Source organism: Grampus griseus, assembly GCF_964374135.1.
Source record: "Grampus griseus genome assembly, chromosome: 8".
Classification (NCBI taxonomy): domain Eukaryota; kingdom Metazoa; phylum Chordata; class Mammalia; order Artiodactyla; family Delphinidae; genus Grampus; species Grampus griseus.
The window spans coordinates 45,809,686-45,833,151 of NC_139002.1; the positions used below are offsets into that span (position 1 = coordinate 45,809,686).

At 38.3% G+C, this 23,466-nt stretch overlaps 1 protein-coding gene across 1 annotated transcript in view; it reads right to left on the bottom strand.

Annotated features, from left to right (window-relative positions):
* The window catches only part of TMEM135 (transmembrane protein 135), a 240,207-nt gene extending 216,851 nt beyond the window's left edge, over positions 1–23,356 (bottom strand). The window contains exon 1 of the mRNA XM_082661045.1: positions 23,077–23,356. Within this exon, the coding sequence (XP_082517171.1) occupies positions 23,077–23,217 (141 nt within the window). The 5' untranslated portion in view covers positions 23,218–23,356. The remainder of the gene's footprint in view (positions 1–23,076) is intronic.
* Between the last annotated feature and the right edge of the window lie 110 nt (positions 23,357–23,466).

Here is a 23,466-nt window from a genome sequence, read left to right on the forward strand (position 1 = left end):
AAATATCACTATTAAACATCTATCAGGCCTATGTACATTTCATCTAATTCCTTTATTCTCCCTTATCTCTTTCCCCATGTGATTAATGCTGCACATTTGCCACACAAATGGTTGACTGGTATGAGGATTGCATGGCTGTGGAACAGAACACAGCTAATTGGCCCTCAAAGGGGCTGACCCCATGATCTTAGCCTTAGTACCAAACTTTAATCTAGCAGTCTTTGTTAGCCCCAGAGCTCGATCGTTAACTCTCCTAGAAGACTATTTCTAGAGGGTCTAACAAATCTAGATTTTTGGAAAATAAAAGTTTCCAATAAGAAAGAGTTGATTTTATGTTTTATTTATTTAATCACCAGCAAATAATGATTTCTTTAAAGCAGGTTCTCTCAACCTCGACACTACCTACATTTTGAGCCAGATAATTTGCTGCTGTGGAGGGCTATCCTATGCATTACAGGATGTTTAGCAGCATCCCTGGCTTCTATTCCATAATGCCAGTACCATACCCTGAGCTGTGACAACCAAAAATGTCTCCAGGGAGTACCGAGTGTCTCCTAGAAGGCAAAACTACCTTATTGAGAACAACTGCTTTAAAGAAAACAGCATAATGAATTTACATTTTTAAAATATTAACAGAATATTTATTTAACAAACACTTGTAACACTTACTATGTGCCAGGCACTGTTCTAAACACTATACAAATGTTAACTCAATCCTCATTAACAATCTATGAGATGGACATGATCGATATGCCCACTTGAGAGATTAGAAAACATGGGCACAAAGAGATATGTTGCCCAAAGTCACACAATGAATAAGTAGGAAAGCAGGGACTGAACACAGGTAAGTGGATCCAGAGTCCATGCTCTTAACCATGATACCTGACGCTAAAGTCTGACATTCTAAATGACGGGACATATCATTTATCCATTGTGCATGTTACAGAAAAAAAACTTGTGACTTACTAGCCCCTATAGGAATTCAGGCTGCCCATCCTGAAAGAAAAAATACTAAAATATAGGGAAAACAGAACTGAGATATATATATATTTTAAAACCTAATAAAATATTCATAAATTTGGTATATACATATACCAGTTATGTAGCCTGGGGGAAGACTAATAACTAAGGCACCATGATGACTCCAGGGCTGGAAATTACATTCCCAGTCTACAAAAGCTAAAAATGAAAGAAGACGGAAACACAATGTTCACAACACTAAGTCAGCAAATAAAAAGAACTAATCTCAACAGAAGAAAGTGGAACCAACCAGCTGTGCATCTAACTTTACTCTGATTTCCTTCTCCTTCCAAGATCTCAGTACTTTTTAAATAAATGAGATAAAAGATATAAGTACTCAGCAGAATCAGCACATAGAAGGCCCTTAAAATATATGTTTCCTTCTCTCTGCACAATGGCTCCCTGCTCTAATTCCAGTTCCTTTTTGTGCTGTGCAGGTTTGTTCTATTAGAGTGTTCTGAAGACATTTCTGTCTCTAGTAAATCAAGATGTTCGAAAAAATTAATTGAAATTAAAATAAGTATAGAAGAAGTTAAGTGGTCCTCGTGAGACTCAAAACTAAACCACGTTTTTATAGCACCGACTGATTCAAAATAAAAACAGAACTTCAATAAACAGAACTAAAGTAGAATATTCATCTCTGGTCAGAAGACTTCCTCTATTTTCTCTCTAACAAATTTCAAAACCCTTTTAAAAGAATAAGACCTCATTTTTAAAAAATATTTAGCATAATAAGGGAGGTTGAATTACTTTGTTGTCACATACAAATTTATATTGCATGTGCTGGTTAATTTTGTGTCAACTTGACTGACATTTTGTGTCAACTTGCCAAACATTCTGGGTGTGACTGTGAAGGTACTTCTGGAAGAAATTAACATTTTCAGTATACTGGGTAAAGTAGACTACCCTCCCTAATGTGGGTGGGCTTCATCCAATGAACTGAAGATCTAAACAGAACAAAACAGCTGAGTAAGAGGGAACTCCTCCTGCCTGCATGCCCTCAAGCTGGGACACTGTAGTCTTTTCCCACCTCAGACTCTGAGCAAAACATCCACTAGGCTTGTGTGAAAGCCTACTGGCTTTTGGACTGGAGCTTAGGCTACTGGCTTTCCTTGTTCTCAGGCCTTAGGATATGGACTATGAGGAACTACAGCTTGCCAACTGTAGATCTTGGAATCTCTCAGCCTCTGTAACCGTGTGAGCCAATTCCTTAAAAGAGGTCAGTCTGTCTGTCTGTCTCTCTCTCTCAATATATATTGTATGTGTGTGTGTGACACACACCACACACTCTCTCACATACAACACACACCACACACTCACATACAACACACACACACATTCTCACACACACATACACACACACGCACACACCCTTCAGGTTCTGTGTCTCTGGAGAACCCTAACAAATATACTACATTTAAATTGCTGCCAACACTTTTATTTTTAAGGTTAAAATTATTTTTAAGCTACAAAAGCCAAATTTAAATTCTAAAACAAAAAGACAAGGAACCAAGTATCACAGACCAATATTTACATATCTTTCTGCAGTTTTCAACGCTTTCACGTATGTACTATCTCATATGACTACCACAGCCTATCATGAAGTAGTTAAGACAGGACTATCATCTACTTATACATGAGGAAACTGGGAGTCAAACTATAAGTTGCAGAACAAAACAAAAACTCAGATCCAGTGCTCTACACCATGCTGACTCATCACATACAGACAACAAGCTTACTAAAAACTACAAGTTTTCACTGGAAACAAACAAGACTGGCAGAAACACTCTCCTACAACCAAGGCTATAAAGAGTCACACAGAGTCAGGGAAGAAGAGAGGCAAGGTGACCAGGTCGGTACCCACACACTTAGGATGGGACACAGAAGAGGAGAGAGATATCATGGGCTGGGAGATCCTCCATGAGTCATGAGGGATTCAAACCACATATGTGACACCCTAGCCCTGAGGTCCAACATCAGGAAGACAAGTCCCCTTAGCTGGTTTGAAAACCAGTAATATTTACAAGAGAGCGCTAAGAAATTGAGACTCCGCTCATGAAGAACATGTGCACATACTTACTGACTCCAGGCAACAAGGCGGAGGAAGCAAACTGAGACTGCCTGGAGCTCTGGCCAGTTTCTCACAAGGGCCCCAGCATGCCTGGGGCCACACCTAGTGCCTGTTCCAACCTCTCTTCCTCTAGCACTACTCCCCTCTGGGATGAAGCTGCCTTTGCCAGGAGGGGGAGAATGCACACTTAGAGAGAACAGAACCAGCTCAGACCCAGCCCTTAGGGCTTCTACTCCAGCACCATGGCACCCAACCACATCCCAAAGAGGGCAGTAATGACCACCAGAGAAAAAAATCTGGCTCACACTTGGCCCTGGATCTAGTCCATCAATCTCCAGCCCCACCTCCCACCAAGGTGATAGCTGCCAGCATACCCTGGGTGAAGACAGGACCTCCGCTCACTTCAGATCAACCTCTCCCACCAAAGCCTGGGCACATGCAGGCTGCATACAGATGTTCCCACATAAGGACATGCCTTCAAGATTGGGACAGGTAACTATTCCATCTGATTTCATAGAGACAGAGAAAGTTAAAATGAGCAGAAAGAGGAATTTGTTTCAAATGAAAGAACAAGAAAAAAAACTGAAAAAACTGATGAAACAGAAATAAATAATTTACCAGATAAAGAGTTCAAAGCAATAGTAATAAGAATTTTTACAGAACATGGCAAAAGAATAGATAAACACAGTGAGAATTTTAACAAGGAACTAGAAAACAAGCAAAAGAACAAGTCAGAGCTGAAGAATACAATATGTGAAATGAAAAACACACTGGACAGTATTAACAGCAGACTAAGTGATACAGAAAAACACAAAAGTGATCTGGAAGATAGAATAATGAATACCATCCAATCAGAAGAGCAAAAAGAAAAACAAATGTTAATAAAGGGGACACTGGACTTCCCTGGTGGTCCAGTAGTTAAGAATCCACCTGCCAACGCAGGGGACACAGGTTCAATCCCTGGTCCGGGAAGATCCCACATGCCGCAGGGCAACTAAGCCTGTGCACCACAACTACTGAGCCCGCGAGCTGCAACTACTGAAGCCCACACACTCTGGTGCCCACGTGCTGCAACTACTGAGCCCACATGCTGCAACTACTTAAGCCCGCGTGCCTATAGCCCGTACTCTGAAACAAGAGAAGCCACTGCAATGAGAAGCCCACACACTGCAACAAAGAGTAGCCCCCACTCACCACAATTTGAGAAAGCCCGCACATAGCGACGAAGACTCAGCACAGCCAAAAATAAATAGATTAATTTTTTAAAAAAGAATATGTTTAAACTTAAATGACTATGAAATGGGGCTTCCCTGGTGGCGCAGTGGTTGAGAATCTGCCTGCCAATGCAGGGGACACGGGTTCGAGCCCTGGTCCGGGAAGATCCCACATGCCGCAGAGCAACTAGGCCCATGAGCCACAATTACTGAGCCTGCGCGTCTGGAGCCTGTGCTCTGCAACAAGAGAGGCCACGATAGTGAGAGGCCCATGCACCACAATGAAGAGTGGCCTCCACTTGCCGCAACTAGAGAAAGCCCTCGCACACAAACGAAGACCCAACACAGCCATAAATAAATAAATAAATGAAATTTTTTTTAAAAAAATTTTTTAAAAATGACTATGAAATGGAAAAACACGAACACGTGGAAAATAAACAGGCTATTAAAAATACAAAGGGTCAATGAAGAAATCAAAAAGGAAATCAGAAAATACCTCAAGACAGAACTTTCCAAAATTTATGGGACACAGCAAAAGCAGTTCTAAGTGGGAAATTTATAGCAATACAGGCCAACCTCAAGAAATAAGAAAAATTTCAAATAAACAACCTAATCCACCACCTAAAGGCATTAGAAAAAGAAGAACAAAGCCCGAAGTCAGCAGAAGGAAGGAAATGATAAAAGCTCAGAGAGGAAATAAATAAAGTGGAGAGAAAAAATTTTTTAAACCAATAGAAAGGATCAATGAAACTAAGAACTGCGTTTTTTTTAAAGATAAACAAAATTCAAAAGTTTTTAGCCAGACTCAAAAGAAAAATAGAGAGGATTCAAATAAACAAAATAAGAAGCAAAAGAGGAGAAATAACAACCAATATCACAGAGATACAAAAAACACATGAGAAAATACTACTAACAGTTATATGCCAACAAATTGGACAACCTAGAAGAAATGAATGTATTTCTAGAAACATACAATCTTCCAAGACTGAATCAGGAAGAAATAGACAATCTGAACAGAACGATCACTAGTAATGAAATTGAAATAGTAATAAAAAAACAAAACAAAACAAAAAAACTTCCTAGCAAACAAAAGTCCAGGACCAGATGGCTTCACAGAGGACTCCCACCAAACATATAAAGAGGAGGTAATATCTATCCTTCTCAAACTATTCCAAAAAATTAAAGAAAAGGGAACACTTCCAAAATTTATTCTATGAGGCCACCACTACCCTGATACCAAAACCACTATAAAAAAAAATTACAGGCAAATATCACTGATGAACACAGATGCAAAACTCCTCAACAAAATACGAGCAAACTTAATTCAACAATATATAAAAAGGATCTTACTCCATGATCACTGGGACTTATTCCAGGGATGGGAGGATGGTTCAATATCCCCAAATCATGCCATGTGATACACCACATTAATAAAAGGATAAAAATCGCATGATCATCTCAGTAGATATAGAAAAAGCATCTGGCAAAACTGAACATCCATTCATGATAAAACAACTCTCATCAAAGTTGGTATAGAGGAAATATATCTCAACATAATAAAGGCCATCTATAACAAATGCACAGCTAACATCATACTCAGTGATGAAAAGCTGAAAGCTTTTCCTCTAAAATCAGGGACATTCTATCTAACTCTTACCACTTCTATCTCACACAGTACTGGAAGTTCTAGCCACAGCCATAAGACAAGAAAAAGAAATAAAAGGCATCCAAACTGGAAAGGAAAATGTAAATGGTCACTATTTGCAGATGACATGAGACTGTATATAGAAAACCCTAAAGTCTCCAACAAAAAACTATTAGAACTAATAAATGAGTTCAGTAAACCTGCAGGATAAAAGATTAATATAAAGAAATCTGTTGCTTTCCTATACACTAATAATGAACTATCAGAAAGAGAAATCAAGAAAACAATTCCATTTAAAATGGAAAGATATACCACGTTCTTGGATTAAAAGAATCAGTATTGTCAAAATGACTACACTACCCAAGGCAATCTACAGATTAAGGCAATCCCTATCAAATTACCAATGGCATTTTTCACAGAACTAGAACAAAAAAAAAATTTTTCATTTGTATGGAAACATAAAAGACCCCAAATAGCCAAAGCAATCCTGAGAAAGAAAAAAGGTACTGAAGGAAGTAGTCTCCTTGACTTCAGACTATACTACAAAGCTACAGTCATCAAAACAGTATGGTACTGGCACAAAAACAGAAATATAGATCAATGGAACAGGATAGAAAGTCGAGAAATAAACCCACGTACCTATGGTCAACTGATCTACAACAAAGGAGGCAAGAATATACAATAGAGAAAAGACACTCTTCAATAAGTAGCGCTGGGAAAACTGGACAGCTACATGTAAAAGAATGAAATTAGAACATTCTCTAACACCATGCACAAAAATAAACTCAAAATGGATTAAAGACCTAAATGTAAGACGAGATACTATAAAACTCCTAGAGGAAAACATAGGCAGAACACTTTGACGTAAACTGCAGCAATATTTTTTTGGATCCTTCTCCTAGAGTAATGGAAACAAAAACAAAAATAAACAAATAGGACCTAATTAAATTTAAAAGGAAAGGAAATCATAAACAAAATGAAAAGACAACCTATGAACTGGAAGGAAGTATTTGCAAACAATGCTACCAACAGATTAATTTCCAAAATATATAAACAACTCATACAGTTCAATATCATAAAAACAAACAACCCAGTCAAAAAATGGGTAGAAGATCTAAACAGACATTTCTCCAAAGAAGCATACAGATGGCCAAGAAGTACATAAAAAGCTGCTCAACATTACTAATTATTAGAGAAATGCAAATCAAAACTACAGTGAGGTACCCTCACCCTGGTCAGAATGGCCATCATCAAAAAGTCTACAAACAGTAAATGCTGGAGAGGGTGTGGAGAAAAAGGAATCCTCCTACACTGTTGGTGGGAATGTAAATTGGTACAACCACTATGGAGATCAGTATGGAGGTTCCTTAAAAAACTAAAAATAGAACTACCATATGACTCAGCAATCCCACTACTGGGCATATACCCAGAGAAAACCATAATTCAAAAAGACACATGCACCCCAATGGTCATTGCAGCACAATTTACAATAGCCAGGTCATGGAAGCAACCTAAATGCCCACTGACAGACGAATGGATAAAGAAGATGTGGTACATATATACAATGGAATATTACTCAGCAATAAAAAAGGATGAAATAATGCCATTTGCAGTGACATGGATGGAACCAGAGATTATCATACTAAGTGAAGCAAGTCAGACAAAGACAAATATTATATGATGTCACTTATATGTGGAATCTAAAAAAATGATGCAAATAAACTTATTTACAAAACAGAAATAGATTCACAGACTGCGAAAACAAACTTATGGTTACCAAAGTGAAAGGTTGGCAGAAGGGATAAATTAGGAGTTTTGGATTAATATATACACACTACTATAAATAAAACAGATAATCAACAAGTATCTACTGTATAGCACAGGGAACTCTACTCTATATATACATATGTATCTTTTAAATAAATTTACTTATTTATTTATTTTTATTGGCTGCGTTGGGTATTTGTTGCTGTGCACAGGCTTTCTCTAGTTGTGGCGAGCAGGGGCTATTCTTTGTTGCAGTGCACGGGCTTCTCATTGCAGTGGCTTCTCTTGTTGCAGAGCACAGGCTTTAGGCGCATGGACTTCAGTAGTCGGGGCACGCAGGCTCACTAGTTGTGGCTTGCAGGTTCTAGAACACAGGCTCAGTATTTGTGGCACACAGACTTAGCTGCTCCGCAGCATGTAGGATCTTCCCAGACCAGGGCTCAAACCCGTGTCCCCTGCATTGGCAGGCGGATTCTTAACCACTGTGCCACCAGGGAAGTCCTCTACTCAGTATTATGTAATAACCTATATGGCAAAAGAATCTGAAAAAGAATGAATATATGTATATATATATATAACTGAATCACTTTGCCATATACCTGAAACTAAGACAATATTGTAAATCAACTATACTCCAATATAAAATAAAAATTAAATTTAAAAACTGCATCAAAAAGAACAAAATATCTAGAAATAAACTTAACCATGGAGGTGAAAGACCTATACTCTGAAAACTGTAAAACACTAACAAAGGAAACTGAAGATGACACAGAAATGGAAAGCAATCCCATGTTCAAGGATTGGAAGAATTAATATTATTAAAATGACCATACTACCCAAAGCAATCTACAGATTTATCAAAATATCCATGACATTTTTCACAGAACTAGAATAATCCTAAAATGTATATGCAACCACATAAGACCCTGAATAGCCAAGCAATCTTGAGAAAGAACAAAGCTGAAGGGATCACCTCCCTAACTTCAAACTACAGTACAGAGCTACAGTAATCAAAACAGTATGGTACTGGCAAAAAACAGACAAATATATCAATGGAACAGAATAAATAGCCTGGAAATAAATCCACACATTTATGGTCAATTAATCTATGACAAAGGAGGCAAGATTATACAATGGGGAAATGACAGTCTCTTCAATTAGTGGTTCTGGGAAAACTGGATAGCTGCGTGTAAATGAATGAAATTAAGATGTTTTCTCATACCACATACAAAAATAACCTCAAAGTGGATTAAAGACCTAAATGTAAGACCAGAAACCTTAAAACTCCTAGGAGAAAACACAGGCAGAACACTCTTTGACATAAATCATAGCAATTTTTTTTTGATCTGTCTCCTAAGGCAAAAGAAACAAAGGCAAAAATAAAATAGGACCTAATAAACTTAAAAGTTTTTGCACAGCAAAGGAAACCATTGACAAAACGAAGACAGTCTACTGAATGGGAGAAAATACTTGCAAATAATATGACCACAAAGGGGTTAATATCCAAATACATAAACGGCACATACAACTCAATATCAAAAAACAAACAATTCAATTTAAAAAATGGGCAGAAGGGACTTCCCCAGTGATCCAGTGGTTAAGACTCCGCACTTCCACTGCAGGAGGCACAGGTCTGATCCATGGTCGGGGAACTAAGATCCCAAATGCCACGCAGAGCAACCAAAAAATAAAAATATATTTTTTAATTTTTTAAAAAAATGGGCAGAAGACCTATATATAAATTTTTCCAGAGAAGACATATAGGTGGCCAACAGGCACATAAAAAGATGCTCAACATCGCTAATCCATCAGAGAAATGCAAATCAAAACCACAATGGTATCACCTCACATCTGTCAGAATGGCTATCAACAGAAAGACAAAAATAACAAATGTGGGTGAGGATGTAGAGAAAAGGTAACCCTAGTACGCTGTTGGTGGGTATGTAAACTGGTGCAGCCACTAAGGAAAACAGTATGAAGGTCCCTCAAAAAACTAAAAATAGGGCTTCCCTGGTGGCGCAGTGTTGAGAGTCCGCCTGCCGATGAAGGGGACACGGGTTCGTGCCCCAGTCCGGAAGGATCCCACATGCCGTAGAGCGGCTGGGCCCATGAGCCATGGCTGCTGAGCCTGCGCATCTGGAGCCTGTGTTCCATAACGGGAGAGGCCACAACAGTGACAGGCCCGCATACCTCAAAAAAAAAAAAAAAAAAAAAACCCTAAAAATAGAACTACCATACGACCCAGCAATTCCACTCCTGGGTATACAGCAGAAGAAAAGAAAAACACTAATTCAAAAAGACAAATGCACCCCAATGTTCACTGCAACATTATTTACAATAGCAAAGATATGGAAGCAACCTAAGTGTCCATCAACAGATGAATGAGTAAAGAACTCAGTCATAAAAAAGAATGAAATTATGCCATTTGCAATAACATGGGTGGACCTGGAGGGCATTATGCTTAGTGAAATAAGTCAGACAGAGAAAGACAAATACTGTATGTTATCACTTATATATGGAATCTAAAAAAAACAAAGGAATGAATATAGCAGAAATAAACTCACAGATATAGAGAACAAAATAGTGGTTACCACTGAGAAGAAGGAAAGGGGTAGAGGCAAGACATGAGTAAGGGATTAAGAGGTACAAACTACTACATATAACATAAATAAGCTGGGACTTCCCTGGTGGTCCAGCAGTTAAGACTGCGCGCTCCCAATGCAGGGGGCCCGGGTTCAATCCCTGGTCGGGGAGCTGGATCCCGTATGCCGCAACTAAAGATCCCGCATGCTGCAATGAAGATCCCGCGTGCCACAACTAAGACTCGGCTCAGCCAAATAAATGTTTTTTTAAATAAAATAAAATAAATAAGTTACAGGGATATATTATACATCACAGGGAATATAACCAATATTTTAAAATAACTTTAAATGGAGTATAACCTATAAAAAGTTTGATTCACTGTGTTGTACACCTGAAACTAATGTAAATCAACTATACTTCAAAAAATATTAATTTTTTTAAATAATAATAAAATTTTTTAAAAACTAGGGCAACTTTGTTACTAATATATGCCAGAGAATACAAATCTTCAAAAGTTTCCTTATCTACTTACTCTTAAACCTCCCTGTAATGAAAGTCATACCATCAAGTTTCAGTGATGACCATTAAGTTTATAATCATCTACTCTCAATAAAAGAGCCACTTTCAAATTTATAAGAAAGTTGACATAGGCTCTAAAGATAAACCTGAAAATATACTTTAGATATAATATTGAGACAAAATATGATCAAGAACAAAATTCAGATTGACTCTTGTGTATATTACAGCCATGTTCTAAACTGAGTAATATTAATATTTTGGGTAATGTAGGGGATAGTCTTGAAAACACACACCTGTTACTTCAACTTATTGCTATAACTCCCCATGCAATACTATAATCTTAAACCAAAACATTTTTCATAACCTGCCATCTTCTGCATACTTAAGTACAAATATCCTGGGCTCTAATGTGAAATACCTTAATTAGTGAAGAAAAATTCAAATAATACACTTCCTACTGAAGAACTATATTCAGATGAAAAACAGAAGGTATGTACATACATTCCAGTCTCTCCAATGAGAATATCGTGTGTATTGAATTGAATCCTTAAAATAGAACTCTAGCAAACTAAGAGTTCAAGTCAAAGAAGTAGGGACAATTTGAGCAAGAGAAGAAAGCACAGATATCAGGGGACTATGCTGCTAAAAAAAACCAAAACTGCCTCACCATCTGTTGTTATATGAAATTTTTTTAACAGAAGACAAAGTGATTCTCAAAAGGTTTAAACTGTACTTGTACTCACACATTTGCTAAAACTCACCCACAATGAAGTCTAACAATTAGCCCGTCAACTATTTAACAAATATAAAATCCCTTATTATTTTCTGATGGGGATAACCCTGATCACCTATTTAAACCAGAAAATAAATTTAACCATAAATTTAACCATGTGAAAAAGAGAAAAGAGCACAGAAAAGAAATGCTTTAAAAAGATGCTTAATTTCCCAGACCTTTAGACAATTTTGTCTAAAACAACCTTGATTTACCTTTAAATCAGTAAAGACAAATAGAGATTAAAATAGTTTTTCTAACATTTGTAACTGAAAATTTCTGACTACCTTAACTTAAAATACAGATTTTTATTAGAAGGAGGTTCAATTTCAGAGAATCTGTTAATCAAGGTATTTGTATGATCTAAGCTGTTTCATTACTGCCTTTGGCTTCAAGTTTAAGTAAAGACCAATGTCAAAAGGAAAGAAACCAAATTCTTGCCCAGGATACTGGTTTTAAGAAATCCTTAAATAATCTCTCTGTAAAGTAACTGCTTCTTATTTCTCTGAATTATCTCACACTAAAATTTCGGTTATGTGCCATAAATGTTAAGCCTAATACATATTCACTTAATATATGTATATATTCATATACTCACTAGGTTACTTCGTTGGGAAAGCCTTCCCAAACCCACCTCATGTAACACTCTCTAGCAACGTCCTGTACTTCTTATTAGCACTTACCACAGTTGAAATAATTTTTTGTATATTTCTTTCATCTTCTTATCTTCCCCCTTAACTGTAGTGTCCACATACACCTTGTTCCCCCTACCCCTGTATTTCTGACACATTATAGGCAATCTGTAATATTTGAAGAGTAAAATGAGGACAGGAAAGACAGAGAAAATGAAGATTCATAGTAAATACAGTTACAGTAACACTCCCTGGGCTCCAAATGGAACTATGAGCACACTCTGAAATTCAGTCTTATCCTGATTAATTCAGTGTCTCCTGGGCTTGAGAGTTTCTAAGAAATAGGTCTGAAAAAGATGGCCCCGTGTCTACTTTTTTCAGGGTTTAGAAATCAAAAATGATCAGAATAAGTCTCCTTCCATCATTGCCAGTAGATACTGAATCCTTCAGGACAACTCCCAAACTGGACTAGTGACAATCCAAACTCCAAGGATCTAGTTAGAATCAAGAAATCAAAGCAACCTGACACATGTAATGAGTCAAAAGACTATACAAAGTAAATGTTAATAAGTTGAAAACACTGTAAATTCAGCATTCTTATAAAAGGAACCTGCTCAAACCTGATGATACTTGAGCCAGCATTCGTCCCTCTTTTCATACTCTTTTTTCACACATACATTCATTTCAATTAATATTTTTCAATGCTGCTGAAAGCAAAATTGCTTAAAATCTGCATTCATTCACTTCAGTTGATTCTCCTCAAGCATATCTGAAGAAGGAGAGCGCCTCATATACAATTTGTAACATCAATTTACAGTACCAATTTGATTCACTAATAAATCAGGCTCATTAACAAATACTTATTAACTACACTCCTAGTTTCCTCAGATGAAGCAGATACATCTCACACTAAACATGAAGGAAAAAATACACCCAAAAAATCACCACACTCTTTTAGAGGAGATCAATTAGTAGAAAGAAAGCTAAGATAGTGATAAATCAAAAGACAATTTAAAAGTTTGACCTCAGATCAACAGAGATTAAAATAAATCTTTAATAAAATACCACTGTTATGATAAAATAGTTTAACACCCTTAATCATCAAAGCATCAACTAATATGCGTTACTATGTGCCCAGTATAGTCCTTGGGGATATAAATATATTTCACATTCATTATATTATGTAAGTAATGAAAAACTGTACCAATACATTTTTAATTAAATTTTTTTATTGGAGTATAGTTGATTTACAATGTTGTGTTAGTTTCTGCTGTACAGCAAAGTGAATCAGCCACACATAAACATATATCCACTCCCTTCTAGACTCCACTCCCATAAAGGTCATTACAGAGCAATGAATATAGTTCCCTGTGCTATACAGTATGTTCTTATTAGTTATCTTTTATATACAGTAGTGTGTATATGTCAATCCCAATCTCCCAATTTATCCCCCCCCTTTCCTCTTTGGTAACCATAAGTTTGTTTTCTACATCTGTGACTCAGTTTCTGTTTTGTAAATAGGTTCATTTGTACCATTTATTTTAGATTCTACATACAAGCGATATCATATGATATTTGTCTTTGTCTGACTTACTTCACTCAGTATGATAATCTCTAGGTCCATCCATGATGCTGCAAATGGCATTATTTGTTCTTTTTATGGTTGAGTAATATTCCATGGTATATGTGTATCACATCTTCTTTATCCATTCCTCTGTCAGTGGACATTTAGGTTGCTTCCATGTTCTGGCTATTGTAAATAGTGCTACAGTGAACACTGGGGTGCATGTATCCTTTTGAATTATGGTTTTCTCCAGATATATGCCCAGGAGTGGGATTGCTTATACCAATACATTTTGTATAAATTTATTTATTTTTGGCTGCATTGGGTCGTCATTCCTGTGCGCAGGCTTCTCTAGTTGTGGCAAGCAGGGGCTACTCTTCGTTGCAGTGCGCGGGCTTCTCATTACGGTGGTTTCTCTTGTTGTGGAGCATGGGCTCTGGGCACGTGGGCTTCAGTAGTTGTGACACACAGGCTCAGTAGTTGTGGCTCGTGGGCTCTAGAGCGTAGGCTCAGTACTTGTGGCACACGGGCTTAGTTGCTCCACGGCATGTGGGATCTTCCTGCAGCAGGGCTTGAACCTTTGCCCCCTGCATTGGCAGGTGGATTCTTAACCACTGCGCCACCAGGGAAGTCCCTACCAATACATTTTGAAAAGACTTTCCAGGGGCTTCCCTGGTGGCGCAGTGGTTGAGAGTCCAACTGCCGATGCAGGGGACACGGGTTCGTGCCCGGGAGCGGCTAGGCCCGTGAGCCATGGCTGCTGAGCCTGCGCATCCGTAGCCTGTGCTCCACAACGGGAGAGGCCACAACAGTGAGAGGCCCGCGTACCGCAAAAAAAAAAAAAAAAAAAAGACTTTCCAAAACTTTATTTAGCTCTTTATTAAGCAGTCACTTCAATCAACTCCCCTTCTCAAATTATCACCTAGCACACAGGCCTGGTACATATTCAATAAATACTTAATGAATAAATTATAAATCTATTATTAAAGTCTTATACATTTTTTATCACTATCAAACCTTATACAGGTAGATCTCTGGAACATAAGTTTGTGTTCCAGCCTTTCGATCCAGGTTGTCTTGTCATAATCAATAGAAGTAACTACTTACATGTATATTGCTTACACACAAATTTGAGGCAAGGTTTTTTTTCTCAAGTCATAACTCATGAAAAGAGGAAGCCATACTACATTCATTTACTCCACAGACATGTTCATTTTTTGACAATCTGTTGTCCAATTTATTCCTCAGAAATCAAGAGCTCTCCATCCTAAATAACAAAACTTAGATTCAAAATTATAAAATAAATCATGTAAATTATATCTGGACAGAGGTGAATAAGCAAAGACAAAAATGGTATGAAATGCAATCAAGCAACAGCCACGGCAAAGATTTCACATTTTCTGAGATGGAAAGCCACTGGAGTGTTCTGATTCATATTTTTAAAAGACATGAGATAGGTATTTGACCCCCATTTTACAGATGAGAACACTGTGGTTCACATATGTTAAGAGACTTGCTCAAGGTCACAAAGCTAGTAAGTGGCAGGACTGAGATTCAAGCCCATGCTCTTCCTACCTCTTAATACTTCCCAAAACTCCCTGCTCAACACTTCTCTGCAACACTCTTTCTTCTCCATCTCTTCATACCTCTCTGACTGCTTCTTTTTCTTTTTCCTCCACTCCAAAAATGAGCATTTAAGTTGTCTTCTCTTTCTAAACCCTTGCTGACCTAAAGACCTCTCTTCCTTGTTGACTTACCAGGGCTTCAACTTTCATCTCTATCTTACGACATAAAGAATATGTCATAAGAATAGAGATGAAACCTAAATCTCTAACCCCACCTTTTCTCTAGAACAGCAACTCTCCATTTCTCAATGCCTCTTGGTCATTTTCCACCCAGATATCGTACTAGTAGCTAAAACTCAATATGCCCCAATGCAATCCAGCATATTGCACTGAAGATATTTTTTCCAAAGCACTACCTTGCACATATTCCAATAAACGAGGCTTAAAATCTTACAGCTTCATTGCTTTCCTCCCCCTGCTTTACATCTGAGTCACTGAATCCAAGATTTCTATATACTACTGCCAGATTAAACTTTATGAAATAACTTCAGGCATACTACCCCTGTTGGCCACCTTTAGCGATCGCCTACTACAACAAATAACGTCCAAATTCCACCTGCCATTCCCCAAAGCACACCATATCCTATTCTACCTGAATGTCTTTGTTCAAGCCATTCCTCTCCCTTATCCCCCACCTATTTCTACCTTTCCAAATCCTGTTTTCCCTTCAAGGCCACTAAAATGCCATCTCTCTCATTAAGTTTCCCCTTATCTCCCCAGCCAAATATGACCTTCCACCTCCATCTCTCAAACCACTTTAATATGTACCTTATGGTATTTATCTCAATGAATTTTATTACAGAATAATACATGCCTAGTCTCCCCTCCTTCTTACAATATAAGAAGTATGTCCCATTCATTTTTTTTATTTTCCACCATACCACATAGCACACAGCTGCTATACACAGCAGCCTGCACATAGCAGACTCAATAAATAACTGGTAAATGAATAGGGGACAAATATTCCAATACTAACCATCAAGGTTCAGATATATAATATTACTAAACCTAATCATCAAGTCGTCTCCCCTCAATTTGTGTATATTTTTTCATCAATGTTTATCAGCAAATAATCATAAAAATATTTTAATGAGTCAAAAGTTCATGAAAAATATAATTTTCTAAATAGTAAATAAGAGGTCTGGTTATTCAAAATAATCTGTACCACAGTAAATCAATTAGAGAGTTGGTTATGAAGGCGATCCGATGGAAAAATCTATCACCACGGGGATGACCAGAATGGATTTGGATCCCTAACTTCTCCAGGTGTGCTTCTCTCTCTACCAAAATGAATTGATTCTATTGAAGAGGATAAACTTTCCCAGATAGAGGATCACTCCATTTGATTTGAAAAGAACTTTCTAGTGACGAGGCAAAAGGAACTAATGCCGACATTGAAAAATACCTATTAAGGATTTGTTGAAGGCTTTAAAATTTTTTTAAATCAACCAAATATCCATTTTAATAAGAATCTACTTACTCAGAAACATGAATAGCAATAATTTTTATCCCTGATTTAGGATAACTAAAGGGGCAAACAATAGTAAAGAAGATTTGGCCACAGAAAAGGGTGAGTTATCAAAGTGTTTAGTACAATATGTCTTCAACTTTCAACTAGAAGCAACGTGCTGGAAGTGTGCTTTGTAATCAACAGAGATCAGCCAAAGAATACCAAGAAGTCACATAGAAAAACAAGTTCAACACACTCACAATCTCTTGTTGACGAATAGGAAAACTCATCATTTAATTGCTCAGTTGAAAGACAAAACTTACACGTCCAAAGGGATAATAACAAATCTTGTAAAAGAATCATCATTTACTTATTGACTAGAAAAATAAAATGAGCCCCCTCACCTCCACCCCTAAAGTAGGACTCAGGGAAAAATCAAAGGGGAATTAATCCATCATATTTACAAATTCCATGATCTCCAAATGTCAAACAATTCAAATATTCTCAGCAGTTTGTATTCCTTAATGACTTTGGTCTTTCTTTTTTAAGTAAAAAACAAAAACAAATGGCCTATTACCAAAAATTTCAAAAAGTTTCATTGCTGGACTCATTTTCTCTACCTGCTAAAACACTGCCTTTAAAAACTCAGTGCACACTACATGCCAGAAGCACTTCATATATTATGCCACATTTAATCCTCACCAGGGCCTCCAGAGTTAAAATTTACTGAAACTGAGGCTTAGAGTAGTTAGGTAATTTGTCTGAGGTCACCCAGCTAGTAAGTAGTGAGCTAGAATTCTAACATAGGCAATTTGATCCCAGAATCTAGGATCCTGCCTCCTAAGTCATACTGAAATACAGAAATCTGAACACCATCTTGTAAGTGGAGTTAAGCTTGAGAGGTTTTGTAGAATTACCATTTTTTCCATAAAATAAAACTGTGTGAGAACATTAAAAAAAAAAAACAAAAAACTCCATCACTGAAATTTTAGTCAGTGGTTTTCAAGCCTTTCGCAACTAAAGACTGTCCATAAGTTGTTGTTGGTTTTTTTAATTCCTAAGAAATCCAACTCCTACTTAAGTGTTTATGAACTTACACTCTAACAAGTCTGTTAAGATTATAAAATTCAAGGGGAGTAAATATTAAGTAAACATTTTTATACTCTGAAGAAGGGTGTAAACATCTGAAGGTCGCTGAAGAAGCGGTTTTTAAATCATTCCTTCCCCAAAGTGTGAAAGGCTCTACTCTGAAGTCAGCTAACGATAAATGCCAGTACCCTAATCTGGAGGTCCTGTGGAAAGACACCAGGAAAAACAAGATCTTAGAACCACCTGAGACAACTGAACAAGCTTTCCTTTTAGAAAAGGCACCTAAGAATTTGAACAGCACAGAATCCATCCTCCTAAATGGGCAACTGTGTATTCTAAATTTGCCACAAAGTACCAAGGGCACTATGCTTTCATTAATTTTAGTGGTAGTCAAGGGTTTAAACAGTTTAACAACTGTTTCATGTGAATGTGTATAGTGATGGGTACCACTTATTGTGAATGCGTGGCAATAACTATATTCAAAATATAGCTTCCTCAGCCGCATAGCACAGGGAGATCAGCTCGGGTGCTTTGTGACCGCCTGGAGGGGTGGAATAGGGAGGGTGGGAGGGAGGGAGATGCAAGAGGGAAGAGATATGGGAACATATGTATATGTATAACTGATTCACTTTGTTATAAAGCAGAAACCAACACACCATTGTAAAGCAATTATACTCCAATAAAGATGTAAAAAAAAAAAAAAGACAAAAAAAATATATATATAGCTTCCTGAAATACATTTTTGGTACATACTTAAATTATTAGCATATATTACAACATATGAAGGATTCTTTTTTTAAAAAAAAAACTACATCAAGTAAATTGATGATGATGTTTTTTACAAATCGTGAAAACACAAAGATTCACTGTGAAAAGGAATAGTCCATCTACATTTCAACATGGTTTAAGCATTAGAAGGTGAATACCAAGAATAGCTGTAGATACCAAGATGAGAAAAGCATGAGAGCAGATGTATAGAACAAGAGAGTAAATCTGGGGACTTCCCTGGTGGTCCAGTAGCTAAGACCCCATGCTCCCAATGCAGGGGGCCCCGGTTCAATCCCTGGTCAGGAAACCAGATCCCACGTTCTGCAACTAAGAGTTCGCATGCCGCAACTAAAGATCCCGCATGCCGCAACTAAAAGATCCCGCGTGGGACTTCCCTGGTGGCCCAGTGGTTAAGACTTTGCCTTCCAATGCAGGGGGTGCGGGTTCAATCTCTGGTCAGGGAGCTAAGATCCCAAGTGCCTAGCAGCCAAAACAAAACATTAAAAAAAAAAAGAAGCAATATTGTAACAAATTCAATAAAGACTTTAAAAATGGTCCACATAAAAAAAAAAAAGATCCCACACACCACAATGAAGATCCCACATGCCACAACTAAGACCAGGCGCAGCCAAATAACTAAATAAATAAATTCAAAAAAAAAAAATTTTTTTTTTGAAAAGAGTAAACCTGAAAGGAACAAAACGAATCAGTTTAGTACAACACACATGGTAATATTTCAAATGAAAAGCAGATATACAAGCAGATATATATATAGGCTCCAGAAAACACTCTTGACTAAAATTTTCCCCCAACCCAGCTTCCCTTAAACTTCTCCTTTTCTATCAATGATGGCAACAGCATCAGACTTGAAATCCTGGAAGCATAAACAAGCCCTCACACTGCCCTAATATTCTCAGTCTCTAAGTCTGTTCGTTCTTCCTATGAAATGCCTCTCCTGTGAAATGCCTCTAAAACTGCCCTTCCATTCTCTCTGGCACTACCTTAGACCTGCCAAATACTATCTCCTCACTCCTGAATTATTCATGAATTCATTCATTCATACCTGCACTCATTCAGACACTTCCTGAAGCACCTACTGAAGTACCGTGCTAGTTCTGAATACAAACCACCATTCTAACTAGAGGTGGAGATACAGATCACAACGAATGGACTATTTTAATAACAGCAACGCTTGATTAGGGCCCCACTACATGATAGCTGCTATTCCAACACACTATTATCCATTTAAATCCTCATGACAACCCTAAGAGATGGGTATAGTTATCTTCTGCAAAGCAAGGAGACTAAGGCTCAAAGAAGTGAGATAATTTTCCTAAGATCACACTGCTAATAAGCTGCAAAGTAAGATCCCATGAGAACTGATTCTTTCTACCACTTGAGTGAATCTACTGCATCAACTCCTAAACAGTCTTTCCAATCCCGTCTACCCATTTCGACCAGATTCATCATCTGAAAGCACCATTCTGTACTTGTAACCCCTTTGTTCAAAAAAAAATCTCAATGGCACCTTTAGCCTGGCCTTCAGTCTTTGAGTCAAAAAAAAAAAAAAAAAACACCTTTCCTTTCCCTTACTAGCTCTGAATCTTGGAAACTGCTTAATGTCTCTAATCTTCAGTTTTCCTACCTATGAAATGGAGATAGGACAGAGTTGTGTAAGGATTAAATAAGAGAAAATACGTGAAGGTTTAAGCATATGAATGTTCAATAAATAAGAGTTGTTATTACTCATACAGCTATACACAAAACTTCTGTTTCAGCCAATCAATACATGTACTATTCTTTTACGAAACCACTTAGATTTCTGCCTCAATTCACACTATTCTCCCTCCGCTCCATTAAGAATAGGTATCCTATAAATATCTAATACATGAATCAATACATGAATCAATGTCTGTACCTCCTTATCTTCAAGGCCCAAGTCAAATGCTACTTCTTCCAAGGAGCCCTCCCTAGCCGCCCTCAATGAATTTCACACCTAACTTAAGTGCCACTGAGAGAATGAGGAAGAAAAAAATGCTGAATTATTCAAGACCTATTATGAACTAGGAAACATGATACATCTTCAGTGCATTATTTCACTTAATTCTCACAGAGAAAGACAAAGTAACTTGCACAAAGTCAAAGAGCTAGTAACTGATGAAGCTGAGATTCAAAATCAGAAGTGGCTGATCCCTTTCAAAAGCCCACTTCTTCCCACACCACCTTGTATCTTGGTACCCTGGATTACACATTTAATCAACAACTACCTAACACTGACAATGAGCAAAGTGTTGGTATATGCTCTAAGAGCCCCAGCAACCCATACAAATACAACAAACAAAACTGTCATGAAATAATGCTTATCCATACCACCTGCAGTGGACTCTAATTTTTTTCTATTCTCTTCTATTTCGCTTAAAATAAAATACTGGTCAGTTCCCACTAATTTTACTTCACAACCACTCTTGAATAGCGACCCAGCTATCTTGAATACAGATATTACAAGGCCAAATAAGATCGAGAATCTGTCCTCAAGAAGTATTTAATCTAGCTGGAGACATAATGGTAAAACACAAACTTTTCTTGACCCCCCTTGACCCCAGCCCACCTACTGGAATAGAAGGTGGGCTTCCATTGCTCATGTTCCTGTTGTCCCCCGAAATACCCTATCAGGAAACATAACCAATAAAGTATCTAGGCTGTAAATGTGAAAAACACCAGGCCCTCAACAAACAATTGTTGAATGAATGGATGAATGAATATGTGAGGTACAATAAAAGTGCTATGGATTTTCAGAGGGAGAAATTACACACCATAAACTCTCTCCCCACAAACCTCATAATCCTCTAAGGGAAGGAACAATCTCTGTATTATTGAATACATCAAGAGCGCACTCATGTTTGTAGATATTCTATTTAAAAAAAAAAAATTGAGCTACGGACTGGCCACAATTCATGTGGAAAAGCAGATAAACATGGATCTTGGCCAAAGAAAATCAAGGAAGACATTTACAGCTCCAATGATAAGTTTATTATCAGCCTTTACTCTAGAGCCTAACTATTCAAACTGTGGCTCTTGGTCCAGAAGTATTAATATTACCTGGGAGTTTGTTAGAAATGCAGAATCTCAGGCCCCACCCAGATCGACTGAATCAGAACCCCCATTTTAACATTCTCCCCCAGTGGATTCCTAACACACATTAAAGTTTGAAAAGCGTAAGTATATATGACACAAATGAACTGGCTTCCGCTAGCTCAGAGAAAGTTACCATCTTCTCCTCTGTTATCTCTGTAATAAATAATCAGACTTTTCAAGAAGTACTACAGATATGGTCATGACACACCTTCAGGAATATTAGGGTATAAATCTAAATCATTACTCAATGAGAAGTAAGAATTGACCATCCACTGAACATTGGATGGAACTTTTAGAAAACATACCAAAAATAAATATACCTTTGCCTTCTTAGGACACAGGCTCTATTGGGCAAGAAAATAAGAGAATGAACTTCAATAGCCAAAGCAATAAATCTTTAATACCAAGGATGAGATTATTGAAAAAAAAAGAGATGCTGGAGAGAACATTTAAGAACAAACTTCTTTAACAATTCTCCATGATACAAACACGTATTTCCAAATATTCTCTATTTAAAACTCCAAACTTAGATTGCCCTACAGGTAAAGCTGTGTAATGAAGGACCTACCTGACATTAAGTCAGATCTCCTAAACATTTTTCACTGACTCAAAGACTGGAACCACCCTTTAAAACACCAAGCAGTCTCAACCAGGAGACCACTTTGTGAACTTGCAAAAACACTTGCAAAACCCTCAAGCTACGATCCTCTCATCCCAAACTGAGACAAGATCTGAGGCCACAGGGACTTGATGCCCAATATGCCCTCAAAAAAAAAAAAAAAAAAAAAATTGGGGAGGAGGCCGCCCAAACAGGGGGAATTAGATGCGGAATGATTGCAGGCCATTTCTCATCGCCTCGCTGACCTACAACACCTCTCCACAGGGCAGGAGGGAGGGAAAATAACGCAGGCCTCTGAACTCACAATTTTAAGGGCCCCAAACTTAATCCTGAAGTTGGGAACCCATCTTCTCCCCAACAGGCATTCAGATGACAGCTCAACTTCTAATTCCCCTCCCCCTTCTCCCGCCCCCCGTAGGATCTGGGATATCCGCCCCTCGCGATCTCCCCCCATCCCACCCACCGCCGCCAAAAATACCCTGACCCCTCCCAATGAGAAATCGACACGGGGCGAGTGCCCCGGGCCCCTCCGGAGCACGACTGCACGCCCTGGCCCATTCTCCACACTAAACTCGCCCTGGGGGAGGAGCTGATGGGTCTCACCAAGTACAGGGGAGCATAGATCTTCAGGGACTCCTCCAGGGCGCCCCTGGTGATCTGCACGAAGGAGACCCCGCAGGAAGGGTGCCAAGTGTGGCCGATCTCGTAGCAGTTATGAGGGATGGACTTGCTGAGGGCCGCCATGACGAGGTGCCGCGCGCAGGGGCCGGGAGGGGGTGAGCCGAAGCTCGGCAGGGAGGAAGAGGGGCGGGCAGCGAGCGCCCAACCGCCGCGGGCTCTCAGGGCGTGCCGGGGGTAGGCGCGGAATAGAGGGGAAAGCTCAAGCGAGCGGGGTTACTCTGGGCCAAAGTCCTCCGAGGTTGAGCGCTCAGAGCACGGCAGCTCGAGGGGGCGGGGCGCGCATCAGGGAGGCGGGGAGAGGCGGAGCGTGCG